We start from the raw sequence: 19061 nt of genomic DNA, 5'->3' as shown, positions 1-19061 counted from the left end.
AGGGAGAGGAGAAGAGAAGAGAAGAGAAGAGAAGAGAAGAGAAGAGAAGAGAAGAGAAGAGAAGAGAAGAGAAGAGAAGAGAAGAGAAGAGAAGAGAAGAGAAGAGAAGAGAAGAGAAGAGAAGAGGAGGGGAGGGGAGGCGAGGGGAGGGGAGAGGAGAGGAGAGGAGAGGAGAGGAGAGGAGAGGAGAGGAGAGGAGAGGAGAGGAGAGGAGAGGAGAGGAGAGGAGAGGAGAGGAGAGGAGAGGAGAGGAGAGGAGAGGAGAGGAGAGGAGAGGAGAGGAGAGGAGAGGGGAGGAGAGGAGAGGAGAGGAGATGGCAAAAGTAAAGACAGGAGGGGAAGAAGGTGGCGTAAGGAGATGAGTAGAGTAGAGGAGTATAGAGGACTCCTGCAGTGTCAAACAGGTGATGGAGTGGCTGGAAGGGAAGTTCATCAATCGGAAAATGGGACAGTGATTTTGTCATCATACCTTCCCTCTTTTCCTGCCATGACACAAATGACATTTATCACAACCGTAAACCAACCCTGAAATTCAGAATGTGGCTCCAATGTTCAGATGGATTATAAATACTCAATGTAACAGGTAAATCAAAGTCAATCACTGATGACTGGAGAGTAACACTTCAAATTCAATCTTGGATTTGACTCGCTTTGACCAATATCAACACTGTATGTAAGGAAGGAGGAAGGCATAAATCATGGTAATATAGTCATCTAAAATGGGTACAGATCTCTGTAAACTTCAGTATCAATTGTTTCAGTATCAAAGAGATTTTGTACATCAGTTACTGTGTTTATGTTTTCCTTTTTGTTTAGGACAAACAATACATCTTTATATCCAATTTCTTGCTATTTCTTGAAGATTTTGAGGAGGATAAATCCTGAGACTTTTGGGATTTTTTTTTTCATTATTTTCAATGGTTATCCTCTAATAATTTTCTTCTTGAGAGGAAGCTCTAAATGTGACATTTTATCCAAAGGCGTGTCGGGCTGTTCAGCTGTTGAAGATTGCTATCTCTCACTGTGTTAGCATGCCAAGCAAACTTTACCTGAGATTCCTGAATTGACTGGCTATGTCTCAAAGTGTCTCCAAGGTAAAATCTGGCATAAGCTTGCAAAGCTAACTTTACTGTGGTTTGCAAACATAACAAGGCTACCTCTTGCCATGTCTTCCGTAGAGTGCAACTAAATAAACCGCCTTAGCTAACTCAGCTGTCTATGTCACCGAGTGAACCAGGCTGTCCCTCAACACAGCCATACTCTGGGGTAATGACAAACCTGATGTCACTTAAGGGGCATCTGATAAATTAGCAAAAAACAATATCACAGAAATTAGTGACAAAAAGCAGCCAAAATCATGCAACTTATGGATAGATATTCTGATATTAAACAGAAACTGCAAAGATCTTTTACAACGAGAAAGTAATCCACAATCACTTGTCTCATCTCTAAGAAACAGCTGAGTTTAAAATTGAGCAGTCTTTAGCTCCAGACTTTGATCAATAGCTAAATTGGGCTGATTGATATTGCCACTAATGCAAGCAGGGAGGTCCAAGTGGGGATCTGAGTCAGGTAGGTGCCAGTCGATGAAGGCCAGATACGTGACGGAACCCAAAATGCCTCCGACCAATGGGGCCACCAGTGGGACCCAGAACCAGTAGTTGTAGCACCTGCAGAGCAAAGACTTACATTTAACAGGATCAGAATCACCAATTAATCTTCTTCTTTTAATTTCGGCTCTCCCTTCATGGGTCACCACAGCAAATCAACCTCCTCCATCTAGCCCTATTCTCTGTATCCTCTTCCCTCACACCAACTAATGTCCTGTCCTCTTTCTCTACATTCAAATCTTCTCTTTAATCTTCAATTAATGTTTCGGAGATTTTGATTGCCTAACTTCATCTATTAAGGATTTGATTTTTTTACGACTTTCTGGCAAGTAATATATTAGGTTATTATCTTTAAATTGAATAGATATGTGATATTCCTTCATTGCCATAATTTGCGGTGGCTCTATGTTGCTATTGCATTTGGTCTTGATGTAAATTGCTGCGTTTTGTTTATTTCTCAACACAAATGTGTTTTTATTATTCTCATGTTTTAAATTCCACTGCCCCAATCAAGTAAAAATAAAAAGGATATAAAGAGATCTCCAGCTCTGAAAGTATTTTCCATCTTTTTAAAGTAATTATTTTGGGTCAGCCTTGCATCCATCCACAATATAATTGATGATTTTCTTCCAGCCCATGCTAAGATCACCCGGACTTCCTCCAATTTGCGCATCAGCCTCACCTAGGGGTGGTTGATGCCATCATCTACCTGCTGAATCGCACCTACATCCATCTGGACCAGCTAGGGCGCACGGTGTGAGTCATGTTCTTTGACTTCTCAAGTGCATTCAACACCATTAGAGTATCTAAATTTGGTTCCAAGTTGTAACCCTATGCAAGTAAGTCCCTCCCTTGGTTCATGGATGGTGGACTATCTCACTGCCTAGCCACAGTATGTATTCCAATAGCACTGTGTCTGACAGGACAGTCTTCAAGAGGATCGCATGGTCTGGTCCTCTCCTCTTCCTTCTCAACCCACTACACCTCTGATTGCAGATACAGCACTCGGTCCTGCCTTTAGAAATTTTCTGATGACTTGGCTGTGGTTGGCTGTGGTTGGATGCATCAGAGGTGGTTATGAGTCAGGATACCAGGTTGTTGTGGACTCCTTTGTCTCTTGGCGTGAGCGGAAACCACGGGCCTGCGGGCCTGGTCGAACCCCTTTGCGGGCCAGTTCCCGCAAAGGGGTTCGACCAGGCCCGCAGGATAATTTTGAAAGTGAAAAAATGCATAAAAGACAAGGATTTATTTTTCTTAATTAAATGCAATTCAAGAATTTTCCGCTAAGGGGCGCACTAGTTTGGTCAGAGTAGACGGCAATCTTTATCACTAAGACGGACCAATCAGCAGACGTTATCAATGTACCACCTGCTGCTTGTTATGACGTTTTTTTCTACCCTGTTCTCCACCTCCCCGCTACACCCTCATTAGCCAAAATGTCGTTATCAAAATAGAGAAAAGTAGTTAAAGAGTGTAGAATTTTCAAAGAAAAATGGACTACGTCCTATTTATTTACGGAGATGCATGGGAAACCTTCGTGCTTGGCGTGTTTGCAACAAGTTTCGGTATTTAAAGAATATAATATTCGGCGCCACTACGGGACTCATCACAGCGAAAAATATGACAGCTTGCAAAGACAGCTGAGAAGCGATAAGATCAACGAATTGCTGGCGGGTCTGAGGAAACAGCGTCCACTTTCACCCATAGCCGAGAAATCAGCGAAGCAGCGGTAAAAGCCAGCTTCCTAATTGCTAGCGAAAATGTGCAATTTAAAGTTAGTCACCAGCTTCACTACAAACGAGTATGGTGGGATTCAATTTTCATGCAACTCCATACATTTTCAGTATGTATTGTATGTGTATGCATGTTTCATGTATGAAGTTTACACATTTACAGGACAGGTGAACACTTTCTTCCTTACTCGCACTCTTTTTAGTTTGTAGGGTGTAGACAGGGATTCAATTCAGATTTTATATGCACATGTGTAAATGGTTTAAAAGTCCCTTTCTTTGTAAGTCTCATTTAATCTTAAAGTGCATTACTATAATTTTCAATACCAATTACTTGTTAAAGTTTTGTGCCTTTGTACGATCAGTGGGATCGCATGATCACATGATTGCAATGCATACATGTGAATGATAAAAGTAAATTGCATTTTTGTCTAAGGAAATATGAGGTGTTTCATGAAAAGTTTTATAAAGGGATTGCTCATTAAATTCCTCATTGCTCATTGAGGATTGCTCATTAAAGATTTTCCCAATGTTCTTGTGCTTCTCTACACCAAGACAGAGGAAAGACATGATATTTTGGTTATTTATTGCTGAGTATGCCAGTATTTTTAATGGTCCGGCCCACTTGACGTCTACCTAGGCCGTATGTGGCCCGCCATGAGAAATGAGTTTGACACCCCTGATCTAGAGCTTTATGTATCGAAGACAAATGAGTTGATTATGGATTTTAGAAGGACCAAATCACCTGCTATCCTGATTTCTGTCCATGGGGTCTATGTGGACATTGTGGAGGACTACAAAAAACCTTGGCATGCACATTGACAGCATACTGAATTGGACAAAAAACTCTGATGCAGTCTACAAAAAGGGCTAGAGCCATATCTATTTCCTGAGCCAGCTGAGGTCCTTCAACATCTTCTAGACAATGCTCAGGATGTTTTAAGACTCTGTCATGGGCAGCACCATCTGTGACACTGTTGCATGCTCGGGCAGCAGCCTGAGGGTGGCTGACACCAACAGACTTAATAAAGTAGTCTGTAAGGCCAGCAAAGTTATGGGGTTGGAGCTGGACTTACAAACAGTGGTGTCTGAGAGGGGAATGTCGGTGATTCTCGACAACAGTGACAGTCAACACCAACCAATTGCATGAGTTCGTTCAGCATTTACATAGTTGCAGTAGATTTCACAGGGGAACTATCGAATTGCAGAGTAGGTCACTCTTGCCAGTGGCAATCAGACTGTTTAACTCAGTCTAGTAATTACTTCTCACTATCTCTTGTCATCTCATTGGTCATCTGGTTGCATTTTGCTGTTGTGACTTGTTTATCTTAAACCCTGACACCACTTAGATTTTTATCTTCTTTATTCTTTTATTTCTGTTTATCTTATCTTTATTTTTTTTACTTTTGTATGGAGCATCCGGAATCATACAATTTTCTCCAGGATCAACAATGCATTTCTGTTACTGATTCTGATTTTTCAACCGTCATTATGGTAGCATGAAATAATTCTGATGTAAAATATTTTCAAGTTGCCTTTTTGCTGTACACATACAAACTAAGAGACTTACGTAAAGACGTCAATGCCCCAGCCCGCTGTCAGGGTGAAAAGACGCGGCCCCAAATCCCGAGCTGGATTTATGGCAGCCCCACAGTTAGCTGACATGGACATGGAGATTCCCAGTACAATCACTGCCACTATAGGAGGAATCAGTTCAGTGGGGGCCGGGGTGTTTCTCTTCTCATCCAGACACAGGATGCAAAGCATCAGCATGGCAGTGCCCACCACCTAATATCATCCATGCACAGAAACAGAGGATGTGGATGAGAAGAAGAAAAGCAACGAAAAGTTTCAAGGGAATTGAGTAATTTCTTACTTTCTCAAATTCTGTGCTTTTTTCAGAGAAAATGTAAGAAAGAAAAAAGAGAGGTGTCCCCAACTGACCTGGTCCAGGAAACTCCTGCCCAAAGTCAAGTACTCAGAGGGATACGTGGCAAATATTGTTGCAGTCTCATTTGGGCCGTACACAGTCAAAACTCCTCCACTAAATTCCATGATTGCATCTAGACAGGGGTAGAATTAACCACTTAACTTCATTATAAACAACATTATGAAATGTGCTCCTGCTGTTTAAACACAAAGAGGCACTTAATAAGTATCTTGCCCACACACACACACACAAACACACTGAAAGCCCCTTCCTGTGCACTTCTCTGCACTGGCAGACGAATTGGTAGCTCTTGTTGAAGGGTGCGAATTGGTGGAAGGTAAAGCTGCTACCACCTACACAGATTCTTGCAGCACATTTGCCATGGTTCACAACTTTGGCACTCAGGGGATACACAGGAAAGTCTGATGGTAAACCTATTCTCCTTTGTGAAAAGGTAGCTGCGTCCTTTTGACATCTCAAATTATGGTCTGCAAACGTCAAGTACACATTACCTACACCGATTTTGTCTCCACAGGCAGTTCGCAAGCCGATGCAGCAGCTAAGGAAGCAGCCAGAACCTTCTCACCTCCGCAACCTCTCTCTCATTTTTTCACCTGTACTATTCCTCCTTCGCCAATCATTACCATCCTGCTATTAGTCAGTAACAAATTGTGCCTTATTCATTAAGCCATATCACTAAAGCCTTGTTAAGTGCATTAAGGTGTCATGAGAGCAGGAGTGCGTAAGCAGAATAATGTGTCTTCAACCAAAACAACATTATGTGAATGGGCAGCTCAGGATGGAGAGGTGGAGATAAAAGAGCGTGCATTGCATGTCAGATAACGGTCATACATGACCACAACAGAGGGCCTCGAGTAACAAACATGATTGTAGAGAAATGGATAGCAACTCCATATATGATGAAAACTCAGGACTCAATTATTAGTGGTTAAAGATCCATGCAGACCAACCATAGTAGATGGTATACACCAGGCCTGATGCAGCATATGCCCCCAGTACTTGGGATAGGCTGTAGGGCAGTAGCTTCCCCCAGGGAACCCGACCCAGCACACAGAAACTGAGGGTGACAGCAGGATTCAGATGGGCACCTGCAAGAGAAACAGGAATTTGTGCAGGGAAAAGAGTAGACAATGGGGGAAAGAAAGATAGACTGGAAAACATTGAATGGTCGGAGTTGTACACACAGCCAAGAAGAAGTATGTCATCAGAGCTGAGGCCTTGGAAAAGTTTCATAAGTTTTCTACTGCTCTCGGATCAGCGGAAATGTCCATAGCCTGTGAATTTGTCACCTATTCAGTTTTGTTTTGTTTTGTTCTTTAAACTTTACCTGTAATGCCCTTGGTGAGATACATGGCAGACATGACACCAACCGAGAAGGCCATGTTGACCGATAGGAACTGTCCTTTAGTCTCCCTGCTGGTCTTCACCTGTGCAGCAGCTGCACAGCCAAAGAGCTTTGCATCAGATAAAAGCAAGATAAAATCAGTCTTACGCTTCAAAAAAAATGGACATCAAAGTTCACCAAAACATACACGTGCATGAACTGTTCTGTGCAACAACTACATTATCAGACCTACATAAAGGTGGTGGATATGTAATCACACACAAATATTGAGTTTATGAGAATAGGTTATTTTCAAGCCACCAGTAATGTAGACTTTCTGATAACACCTGCAACCTCATAAAAAATGTATGTGACTCACTCAATCTGTTTATCACCGTATGAAGTCACATAATGGTTATACCGTCACGACAATAAAAATTATATAACAGCGGTTGAATATATTTATTTCCTTGAATTGTTTTATATTGATTGTTTATTTTTCAATTCTACTTTGCTCACATTCGTCCTCAAAAATAGTATACTCAGATTCTATTACTATCTATTATTTCTATTAGTTGTAATATCAAATAAATACATAATATTTAATATATTTTAGATTATTTTATGTACAATGAATCAAAGCAAGGGTGAAATTCTCAATGACTAAAAATTTTACCAATTTAAAGTGTTTTTTTTTCCAAAATATCATAAAATACAGGTAAGATGAAAGTAACCCAAATGTCCAGAAGAATCATGTGTATATATAAATGTGTGTGTGTGTGTGTGTGTGTGTGTGTGTGTGTGTGTGTGTGTGTGTGTGTGTGTGTGTGTGTGTGTGTGTGTGTGCAAATGATATTGTTTAACTCTAAGATGTATTAGTTAATTTATTTTACTTTGAAGTTATTCTCAGCTCTGAAAATGCTATACATGAAATCCATAAACAGCTAAAAAGAGCCTGATATCACCTACCAGTAAGACAAATGTTCCTAGGAACTCTGCCATGCATTCTCTCAGCAGGGCACTCCTCACCCTCAGAGGCCGGAGCTTTAGCATACCTGGGACTCAAAATGAAATCGAAGGGGTGGTGTGTCCGTTGGCTTTCAGTCTACCTCCACTGGAGCATCTGTACCCTTGTGGACTGTATTCCACCCGCCAAAGATGTCTTGCCTCTGCCTGCTCTCCCTCAACAGGCGGTCAAATGCTATTAATCATTTATTGGCCTGTCACGCCTTGCCGCTGGCAGGTGCACAGAGTAAAATGTACCTTGGCTCTGATAGATGTGCTCAAGCAGACAGATTTATTGACAGTCAATGTCAATAAATGGTAAATGGTAGTGAGATTTGGAATATTACCCCTTCAGTCATTTGACATTTACTTCTTATTTCCTGGTCTCGGACCTAGACAGAATGAATCTGGTATTTACCTGATTTAAATATGTTTTTATGATAGCTTGAATCTGAATAGAAGCACAATTTTTTCAACATTTATCCATTTGCTTTTCTTCAACTTGCCAGGCGTGCCACACGAGTCCTCATGTGAGGACTCGAATATACAATGGGTAAAATTCAAAATTCGTCAAAATTCAAGGGGCAGATTGGTAAATTGGTTTTCAGATATTATTGGTTGATATGGTCCAAAAAGTGTCCATTGTAGATATATATGATCTGTTTTTGAATCATGTCTGGCTTGAAAGAGAACATCCAGAGACAAGAAGTATGCTTTAGGTGATTAAAAATGGTGCAATAACATAGCATTTACAGCAGAGGTCTCACTTGATTTCACTCAGAGCTGACGCACTAAACAGAATCCAAGTGAGGAAGAAGTATACATCACATGTTACCAAGTGAGATAAGCAATACCCCCCACAGTTATTTAGTGATGTTACCAGTAGAAGCTAACAATAGATTATCAGAACTTCTAAGTGCAGCAGCAGGTGATAGAGTGTGTTGACTGTCGATGTGCACTCATTACCTTGTTGGAGACACCTATCAAATAATCAGGCAACTAAATTGATTGCTCAATCATGTCAGATACTCCTAAATAATCTTATTTGCTCAGGAGAGCAGCCTTACAAAAACTTAACCATTGAAAATTACCATTTTTCATTCTGTAAAAAATTAGCTGCCACATTAATCATTTATTTTTTTCAGTTTATAATTATTTTTATTATTTTATCTAACTGTTACCATCACTCTAAAAATGAAACATTGATGATGTTCTGATCATATTTAAGTTAGCAATATGTACCAAATCACATCCGCTTATATTATGATAAGTTATTATTGTTGATATTAATCGGTTCATCTGATATAAATTTGTTTATGATTGACGCCATCAGCTGTAAGCATTGTAGACTTATTACAAATGAGGTCTCAAAATCTGTATTATCAGTAGATCGCGGCTGATAAACTGAAATTGAAGTACCTCTCATCATTAGAAAGCCCGGGGGCGTCCTTAATGTCTCTCATTGAACTTTGAGCTCTTAATGTGTTGTATAATCTCCAATAATTGCCGTATGGCCAGCCCTATGACAATGTTATTGCTGATACAAACGAATAACACATGTTGGATAACAAGGTGAGCATAACATTTGATAAGGGGTAAACTTTATACCTTATATGCTTTATACTATAAAGCATATCAGAACACTTTGGGCAGGTTTTTCTAAAGGTGCCTTGATTTAATTAATATTAGCATTTTACCATTGAGAAACAATATATGTTTCACTTCTAGGTATAAATTCCCCAAATATTTCTGCCCTTTCTTACCAACTTTAAGGGCAATTTTTTGCCACCAGTTTTTGATAATTTTCCTCAAATTTTCAAACAACAATTTCACTTTGACAGTATAAATCACCAGCAAATTAGCAAGAAAATATTTCAGTTTGTACTTGATATCAAAAGCAAAGAAACATGCAATCATCCAAAAAAACTGTTTCCTTAAGGTTTCCCGGGCTACTTTATGGATTATACCCAGTTATAAAAGCCAAGGGCAATCAAAGTTTCTCAAGGATTCCGAAATTTTAACTCAGTAAATACAAAAGTATGTATTTGATGCCTGAAAATCTCTCCCTGAGAGCTGAGGATGAGGAAAAACACATCAGTGACATGGCTCCAATCTCTCTATCCCCACACTTCAGGTTATTATGTACAAAAACCAACATTTTGAGATGGGATTTATTAAAACAAACACTTCAATATAGTTTTCAACGATACGCATTCTATACTACATGTAATTGACAAGAGAGAGAGATAGCATGGGTATTCTTTTATAGCCTGGAGCTTTTTTTTTTTTTTAATTTGGGGGAAAATGAAAGGCATCAAGGTATAGGTGGTCTTTAAACTGTGATAAGGGACAGATTTCTTTAAGTAATACTAACTAGTGATTAACAACTTAATATACGAGATGAATCTTTTTTCTTGCTTCATACAAATGGTTTTAATTTAAAACTGAGCACTTCCTACCTAGAAAATCTTTTTCTTCATTGCTCGCTTAAATGGATGAGTGTTCATTCCTTATTTGTCATGTCATCCCCCCCCAAATGAAAATAAAAATTATTGAAGAGCTTCAATGGTCCTTATGGATCCAGAATTTTATAGGGCCGCCGCAGCACAACATCCACGGGGCCAAGGGGGAGACGCCTGATCATTGTCCACGCCTCCAGGCGTCTCAACCCCACCAAGCTCATGCCCCTGATCTCCACCACCTCGTCACCAGGGCACACCTTATCAACTGGCCCACCTGCCACCATAGTGCGAGAGAGCGTTCAGTTAACAGGGGGTCCATGTATCCACCAGTCACATGCACAGATATGTCTAGGGGGATCTATTTCTGTACGAAAAATACATAGTTTCTCTTGTTTTTTTTTTTTTTTTTAGCAGATATCCGCCTGCTATCAATTGGCAGAGGAAATTTTGTTACATTATAAGTAGCTGGGATTAACATGACTGAAGAAAAATCAATTTATCTGTCATCAATTTGACATCGTTGATAGCATTACATATTCTGTTATGAGGTCCTGAATATCCAAAAAAGCCAGCCAGAGACCTTTTGCTGTCTTGTTTATACTGACTGTACTGTATATGGATTGTGAATAATAAAACACTGGCACCAGTGACCTAAGGTGGAAACTTTGAGTGATCATGAAATAATTTGATGTTTTTTTTCATAGGGATTTCTGGCCACTTTGATCTTGTTTGGGTGAAATTTGTCCTTTCATTGGTTCTTTTATTGGCTTCATAACAGTTGCCTACTTCAGATAAGCAACATCCTTGAAATTCCCCTTGTTGCCAGTCAAAGCAGACAAATGTCTTTACAGAAGATTTGAAATGTGTCAGCTGTAAGGGACATCAAGAAAGGAAAGTTCAAACTTTCAACCTCTGCGTTTGTGTTTTACTTGACACTGAATGCAGCTGACTGAAATAAGGAACTGAAATGGTAAATTACAGAGAGGAGAGGAATTTTTAATTATGAAGAGGTCAGAAGTGCCAGAGTTTTGGCCCTGCCAGTAATCTATGAGTGAACATCCCCACAAACAGCTTGGTAATAAGGTTATCCTTTATCTTCAGATGTTGACCTTAAAACAGGTTGAAATGACATGAAAAAAATCATATGATTCCCATGTATGATGAAGTAGCAAAAATGAAGTCTAGTTCCATACAGGTCTCTGGAAATTCTTTACTAACCCTTCCTGTACTTAATGTTTAAGTCTTCACCTTCATCAGTTGCGCAGAAATTTAAATTAAAAATGCATCTTGGTAAAAAAAGAATAGTGTCCCTGAAAAATAAGTATAAACCCGACTTAGCATCCATCTACATGCACCCATGCACTAACTCACAGGGTTCATGTACTATCCCTGATATGAATTCTTAATGTTTTAGTTAATTATGTCATTTTATTATGACGTAAGAAAAAAAAGATTTAGAGAACAGAGAAATATCAGCAGCCTTTGAATTCACAGTAGGTGGTCAATGCTATCACATTATGGCGAATCACTTTAAAAGCTTAACAGAGGCTGAGAACAGGGAAAGTTGTGTTAAAGAACAGAAACATAGGAAAGAGGTGCAAAGTTACTGTGTTCAACTCCACCATTGTATTTAGTGTTTGCGTTACTACAAAGAACAGGTGGTCACATTTTCTGAGGAAGTGCACAATAGCTTAGTCTTTTGCCTAATAAATTGATGTGATGGTGGATTTTCCGGTTCTCACCCTGAAAGATCTTCTGTACTGTGAGCGGCGTATTCTCCTGACCTGCTCCTCCCTGCAGGCTAAAGCCTAGATCCCTGCTGTTCTTCTCCAGACACACACAAAAGCACTGACCTGTTAAAAGCACAACACATAGATATAAAAACTCACTTGAAACGCCTCATGGTGGCCTAATGTCTTTGCACAGTGCATGACCTTTCACCTGTCTCCATGCACTGTGCCTGCAAGGGTTCCTGCGTTTGTTCTCTAAGTGCCCCCTTTGAGACAAGGTCGACACCACCCCTCCTCAAGACCACCACTCCCATCTGCCGAGTCTTGGCACGCCTCAGCACCCTCAGGACCTCCAGGTGGGTGTGATCGCACAATGACGTTCCATTGATTGACAAGATCCGGTCCCCCTCTTGTATGGATCCCTCTTCAGCTGCTATGCCAGTGTGAAACACCTTGTGGACCTGAGGACAGTAGAGCCATAAGTCAACACAGCAAATTCTCTTTTTTTCCAGCAAAGAGAGGACTCTTCTCACAGTGACAGGCTTATTCTGGTCCACGCCTCCTGCCAAACTGAAGCCGAGTCCCACTCCAATCTCCTTATGAAGGACCACCACGTGCACGTCATTCTGTCAAAATAAAGATTAGAAGACTGAGAAGGTCGAACGTTTTCATTCTAATAAACATGTTGGTTAAGTCTGGAATCCTGCTTCATCATCCATAGCATCAGTCTTCATTGTCAAGTAAGAACACAATAAAAACAAGAATTTTTCATGGCCTGCTGGATATACTAACAAGAATGTTGACAAACATGTATTTCACCTGCTATGCTAAGGGAGCCTGCTTTTATGCTCTTCTTTGACTTACTGTATGTAAGTTCTTTATGCAAATATTTGTGCTTGCATATAGCTTTCTGGTATTACATACATTTACATGATCCATTTTTAATTGGCCAAACATACACCTGCCAGGGACTTCTGATGGATTTTAGCTCATGGCTAAATCTGCAGCATTTGGATGATGCTCTTGGGTGCCAATGTTCACTACTGTGCATCTTCTCTTAATTTATGAAATGGATCACAACCTGTATATTTTTCATTGAGACATATTTTCATTACAGCTGCCAGTTTACAGTACCTGGTAATCATAGCATAGTCATAACGGTTTCCGACACTGAGATCATGATGACTAAATATGTATTTCTTTACACAAGTTCTTTCTCACCATGTTCCAAGTCCAACTTTTTTAACTTCCAGCTTCAATTAGGGATAGAAAGCTTGTTAAATAGTAGGTAAGTAATTCAAGAACAGTTTCATGTGGTTATTGTTATGTCTTATAAATTAACACAACAGGTATCTTGTAGTGCTGTGCAGATCCGGCCAGAATGTTATTATAATGTGTCTAAAATATAAATTGACAAAGACTTGTATTATACTTAATAGCAGGTCTCTACAAAACCTGTGGTAACTTTTTTTTCTATCATCAGGCCTGCCCTGATTGTATTGTCCTGAGAAGACCTCTGTGTTCAACACAGAAGACCTGCAGGGGGAGGAATTGGTGGGTTTGCTTGAACATGTAGGCAATTTGTGTCAATCTGCCAGTTAAATGGATTATCAGCTCAGAAAGAAAGACTAGTGCTGACATGAAAACATCAACTCCATCAGCTGCAAAGCAGCAGATGACACAAAAACAATCGGAAAGGAAGATTTGCAATGCAATCAAAACACCTAAAAACGATTGGTCAACCAGGCAGACCTGCATTGCGTTGTCCCCCAGACTCCTCACGTCGTCCAACAGCCTGTCCAGCTCTTCGCTGGGCAGCACAGACACACAAGAGAATGCAGACACGTCTGAGCTCAGTGAAGCTGACCGTCGGCCAATGGAGTGCCACTCGCCCATGTCGTTCTCCGATCCTGATTCCACGCCGGCAAAGTTGCAGAGATCGGAAAGGCTGCAGATGTGAGAGCATGGGCGGCGAACCAGTATCAAGGAGTGAAACCACATAATTGTGTTTGCTGCAGCCCATACCTGACACAGAAGCTTCTGCGATCCGATTGGCTCGTGTTACTTGTTATTGTTGCTGAAGATTCCCCAGAGTCGGAGTCACAGTCAGAATCTTCATCCCTGGCTGTGCTATCATCATCATCATCGTCAAAGCTGTCTTGGTCATCCTTCCAGACATAAGAGCCGGCCACCCAAGCATTGAGGTCCAAAAGCTGTCTCTTTCCATGAGGAAAATTGGTGTTGGCATCTTGAGAGACAGGATCAAGCAGGTTGCTAAGTTGACAGGAGGAGTTGAGATCAGGGTCTTGTTCAGGAGTATTAGTTGGTTTCGAGAACATAGAAGCACTTTCATTTTCAGTAACCATAATCAAGCTGACATTTTCGAGCTTTGGTTTGGGTGAATGGAGGGGCGAGAGGCCTGGGCTGTTTGTTGGGGTCTTGTCATTGTCACTGACACCAAGTGTCTCAACATGCTGAGGTGAACCATCTTCACTGGCATCAGACAGTCCCAGAAAAATGGTATTGTTGTCTTTCTCTTCTTCATACTTAGCCTCCTCCAGGTTTGAGACTTTGGCAGAATCTGGCTCATCTGTGTAAAAGCTCATCCAATGTTGCTGCACATCTCCATTGATTGGGATTTCTAGGGTGTGCTTGAGACTGGAATATTCACCTAAAACGCCAATGAATATGTTACTGCTGTCCATTTGATTTCCTTCTCTCTGAGCCGAGACAGTCCTCTCTTTTTCCTTATTCCCCAGTCGTAGCCCAGCCTTGTCAATTGAAGAGGCTCTGTCTGAATGCAATCTCCATTCTTTTCCTTCTGCACTCCTGCTTGCCTCCCCTTTCTTTGTCTGTCCATCCCATCTATTCTGTTCACCTATGTCCTTCACTGACCCATTCTTCTTTAGGCCATTGCTGGGTCTGTTGAGCTGGGTGGGCACGGAGAAGGCCCGTCTGGGTGCTTGGCCTGCTGATATACTCTGAGCTCGCTGCATCAGGGCCTCGAACTGATTGATCTTACTTCTCACGCTGGCAGCAGACAGAGCCAGAAGATCTGGATTGGCCTTCCTCCCATCAATCGTCAATCTGATCCCTTGTGCATTGGACTCAAACATGTCATTGTCAGGATTTGCACCCCTCATCTCGATTGCTTCCCTAACCCCCTGCCGGTTTGGTCTTTCTCTATCTGCCTCTTTGAATCTTTCTGTTTTCCAAAGGCTTCGTTCTCTAAGCAACACATTTACTCTCATGGTCTCACCATTTTCCTCCACACGATTAGTGGGGATCCAATCCTTACTTCTAGTTTCTCTTCTCTTGCCAGTTCTGTAGGAATCACTGAGAGATGTCTCTTTTGATAAATTGTGCTCACTGTGAGGGGTAGAGGGGGTTCCCATTGCAGCCCTGGCTGATCTGATCTTGGCTGCAACACATTCCCGGCTCCTTGCTCTATCAAGAGACATTGTTTCCGTCCCCAGGGGCCCTCTGCCCCAGTTCCATCTGCCTCCATGAATCTCATCCCGCCCTTGTCTGCCTGTCATACTGTCATTGGTTGTTCGTCTTCTAGAATAACTTGGTAAACTTTCAGAACTCAGTACAATGGTTGATGACCGAGAGTCCCTGGTTTGCAAAGAGAAATATCCTGGGATGGTGTCCTCATGTGACCTTTGGCTTGACCTCTGTGACCAACTGTAGTGGTCTATACTTGGTCCTGTACGAAACAGCATTTTATTTTGCCCTCTCCCCTCCAACATATCACTGTCACGGGAGAAGAAATGTTTGATTGGGGTGAGATCCTCTGTTTTACAACAGCCAGCAGACTCATAGAGCTGCTCTATCCGCTCCAAGATACTGTGACCTCCTTTGGTTCCCAGTGATGAAGACATTTCTCTGAAATCAAAAGGACTGGACTCTGTCTTTAGCCTAAAGGGGAGGGAATTACCCCTACTGTTCCTGTCCAAGGTTTGGCTTAATGGACTCCTTGGGCTCCTCTCTCGAAACGCTGTGGTGTTATAGGCTTTGACTGAGGGTGTCACCCTATCATTCATGCCTTCCGTTTCTTTTCCTTCCTGTTTGTTGATGCCCCCTCCTTGTTTGCTTGTCAACATGCATTGGTTTAATGGTCTGTTGACCCAGTCTGGGCTCCTTCTTCTTGCCCTCCAATCATGACTCTTACTTCTGCCAGGCAGGTTGCGCCTTCTCCACTCTGTCCTTCCCTGCCTTTTACTTGCAGGGTTATAGTTAGGACTCCTGTCAAGACAAGAGTCTGCAAATGATTTGTCTGCTGTGTCATCATGGGTGAGATTGGACGACAGTCTGCTGTCTGAGGTTTCCTTCTCATCATACCCGCCTTTGGCAGCTCTACAACATCCTGTCCATGCTTGATGTCCAGTGAGTGAGTTGCCAGCCTTGCTCGCGGCATCTCTGTCAATGTCCTTGTTGAGTATCCCTCTCTCCTCAACTTCCACAGAGCTCTCCACGCTCTCCTCAGAGGAAGCCCTGGCCCTCCTAATACCTGCCCTGCGAGTGAGATAAGATGGGGAGTTAGCTGATCTTACAGTGAGCTGTGTCCTGAGCTTGGTGTACTCACTCGCTGGAGCTGAGAGCAAGGAAAAGTCCATTGTGTAAGTGTAAACAAGTTAATGACCTCCTGTCGAATGCCAACTCCCAAAAAAAGAGAATCAAAGAGTGAAGCTGATTTATTTCAGATATTCCAAGCAGCTGTCTCTCTGTTTGCGTTGCAGTTTTGAGTGTGTAAAAACAAGAGGCACAGCCACAGCCCTAGTTTCTTGCAAACAGTCAGATCGCTCCTTGGAAAAAAAAATCCATTTTGTTGATAGTATTGGCCTTTGGCTGTCCCGGACCTCTTCAAGACCCCTTTCTTTATCTTTTGCTGCGCCCCAATGTGACTCTTCAATTCTTCAGTGTGACTTCATCAATCACTTCCCATTGCCTGCCATGCATAAAAAAAGTTACAAATTTCCATCTTCAGAATGGACTGAGCTGGAATGTGGAGATATGTCGATTGTGGATGATCTGGCTACTCACAACGGTAACAGAAATCATAGAGTGGTTGAGGATAGGGACTCTAACAAAAGGCATACATGGGAAAAGAGTGGAGGGAAGATATGAAATGATAAAAGGGAGATAAAATGAGATGAGAAAAAAGAAACTTTAGATGAGGAATGGAAAAAAGCCTCTTAATTCTTGTCAGTGAAATGATTCCTCTCCCACATTACTCTGCCTCTCTCAATAGATCAACTTACACGATAGATTATCTCTTACAATGCACTCTGTTACACATATGCAGCATAATAGCTGTTTTCACAAGCAACACACTCATACCTATCCATCAACTTCAGCTAGACCTTGGCTAAAAAGCCAAAAACCGGAAAAACTCGCTTAACAACAATCCTCTTTGTAAAAACGAATGCACCAAAGCAGTGTCATAATCCGCCTTTGTGCAGCCATGTATCTTACACAGGGCTTCTTACAGTCAGTCTCAGATAGTAATTCACCCTAGCCTTGTAAAAACCTCACTGGGGGAGGACTGATCGGATAAGTAGAGGGCATACAAACTTCTACTTACATACAGCACGGAGCAACCAAACTAGTACCACTGCTGGACAAAGGCTCAGTTGTAGAAGGCCACTGGGGTCATAATGAATGTTAAAATCATGACCCATGACAATTTAAAACTGATGCTGCTTCAAGCACAGGCTGCATAGATGAATTGCACGGTTAAAGTTGTGCTGGGAAGGAAATAAAGAAACAGTCTTTTCTAAACCGATGGTGAGTCCAAGTGTCAGTTTATAGAGACACCTGCTCATCTCAGACACATTAACTCCCCCTCTGGGTAACCCCAGGCAAACTGGAACATCCAACTCAGATTGTCTGCCACTCATACTGATGCAAAATGGAATCCTGAACTTTTGCAAATATACAATCAAATAGATAAAAAGAAATAAAGTGTACTCAAGACAAATGTACTCAGGAATCCACTTGCTTTTTCCACCTTACCTTTCTTATGAGAGGCTTCTATAATTGTCCAAAGCAAGTGTTTTCACATGGGTTCAATTTGAAGGCAGAATGCCTCCTAACCAATTCTCTCTGCTCTCTCTCTCTCTCTCTGTCTCTCTCTCTCTCTGTCTCTCTCTCTCTTTCTCTCTCTCTCTCTCTCTCTCTCTCTCTCTCTCTCTCTCTCTCTCTCTCTCTCTCTCTCTCTCTCTCTCTCTCTCTCTCTCTCTCGCTCTCTTTCTCTCGCTCTCTCTCTCTCTCTCTCTCTCTCTTTCTCTCTTTCTCTAGTCTTATCATCAGCTTTGCATGACGGAATGTGTACAGTGACGCATACCAGCCACACTGGTTTATCCTCTCCTCCTCTCGATTCTCTCTTGTCCAACCTCCCATTGTTGTTTTTCTGCCTCTTTTCCTCTTCTCACAAGACAGCATTCCAGACCATAGTTCAATGTGTCACCCTGTCAATGGTTTGACACCGCTCATAACACACACAATACAATATTCTTCACACTCCATCTCAGCCCACATCATGTGACCTCGCCTGAGGGGGAGAGAGGATGCACTTGAGGTGATCTTGTGCGACTGAAAATGTGACCTTTCCCAATGTGGGCTTGTAATTTCTCTGCACCATAGGTGAGCTTTGATCTGGATGTGGTTTACAGTATGGTACAACATAGTGACACAAATGCAGATACGCACAGGTTCAAAAGGACATTTGCATTTTCTTAATGTCTGTGAGTTAAGAATTGAATTGCAGAATTGATTCGAAGCCACTTCTTAGACAGGATCCTTATCCTTACTCAATGATTTGCCTGGGTGATTAGCAGGTCTAGGGCTCCTGTTCTCACAGGCAGGGCTAAGATAAGCACTGGGTGAACAGCTCCAGCATCACCAACCACACACTCACCACTGTCCCTAACAGAAGAATAGAGCGCAATGTCTGTCAATGGGGAGAGCGTGTCCCTTGGGGACACACACATACTCACATACTCACATACACTCACATACATTGTTTGGGGTGTCGGTTTAGGACAGAGAGTGTCGACAAACAACGTGGCCGTTGTGGGATATTTCAACTAGTGTCCGGTGAATCATGGTGGGTATACAATAATAATCATTATGATATCAATAATAATAATGAATAAAAATATACTGAGACGGTCAAGCTAAATTGAAATTGATCGGTGGCGCTCCTTTTTACCAGCAGATGGCGCAAAGACGCCACAAAAACATC

General features: G+C 41.7%; 1 protein-coding gene across 5 annotated transcripts; it reads right to left on the bottom strand.

Annotated features, from left to right (window-relative positions):
* Positions 1 to 213: 213 nt before the first annotated feature.
* Positions 214 to 18411, bottom strand: LOC147230035 (aquaporin-7-like). 5 transcript variants are annotated; one of them, XM_086155779.1, is made up of 10 exons: positions 17831 to 18411; positions 13838 to 16763; positions 13565 to 13760; positions 12346 to 12438; positions 12024 to 12273; positions 11825 to 11935; positions 6242 to 6379; positions 5285 to 5403; positions 4911 to 5128; positions 214 to 1670 (listed from the first exon to the last, which is right to left on the bottom strand). In XM_086155779.1, the coding sequence occupies exons 2-10, from the start codon at positions 16429 to 16431 to the stop codon at positions 1466 to 1468; spliced, it is 3924 nt and encodes a 1307-aa protein (XP_086011905.1). In that variant the 5' UTR covers positions 16432 to 16763; positions 17831 to 18411; the 3' UTR covers positions 214 to 1465. The 5 variants fall into 5 exon arrangements, with proteins under 5 accessions (XP_086011905.1, XP_086011906.1, XP_086011909.1 ...); XM_086155780.1 differs by lacking the exon at positions 17831 to 18411 and adding an exon at positions 16859 to 16898; XM_086155783.1 differs by lacking the exons at positions 13838 to 16763; positions 17831 to 18411 and having other exon boundaries at positions 13565 to 13777.
* Between the last annotated feature and the right edge of the window lie 650 nt (positions 18412 to 19061).

Source organism: Fistularia commersonii, chromosome 11 (assembly GCF_037954325.1).
Source record: "Fistularia commersonii isolate RoL2024-O1a breed Wild chromosome 11, RoL_Fcom_v1.0, whole genome shotgun sequence".
In the NCBI taxonomy this organism is placed as follows: Eukaryota; Metazoa; Chordata; class Actinopteri; order Syngnathiformes; family Fistulariidae; genus Fistularia; species Fistularia commersonii.
Note: the sequence above shows the minus strand (reverse complement) of the source record. Positions and strands in the feature narration are given on the sequence as shown.

Excerpts from the sequence above, each read along its gene's own strand:
- LOC147230035 (XM_086155779.1), bottom strand. The coding sequence starts at position 16,431 with ATGGACTTTTCCTTGCTCTCAGCTCCAGCGAGTGAGTACACCAAGCTC. Across the intron at positions 13,761-13,837 it reads CGCAGAAGCTTCTGTGTCAG|CCTTTCCGATCTCTGCAACT; the intron begins GTATGGGCTGCA and ends TCACATCTGCAG. Across the intron at positions 5,129-5,284 it reads GCAGGAGTTTCCTGGACCAG|GTGGTGGGCACTGCCATGCT; the intron begins GTCAGTTGGGGA and ends GGATGATATTAG.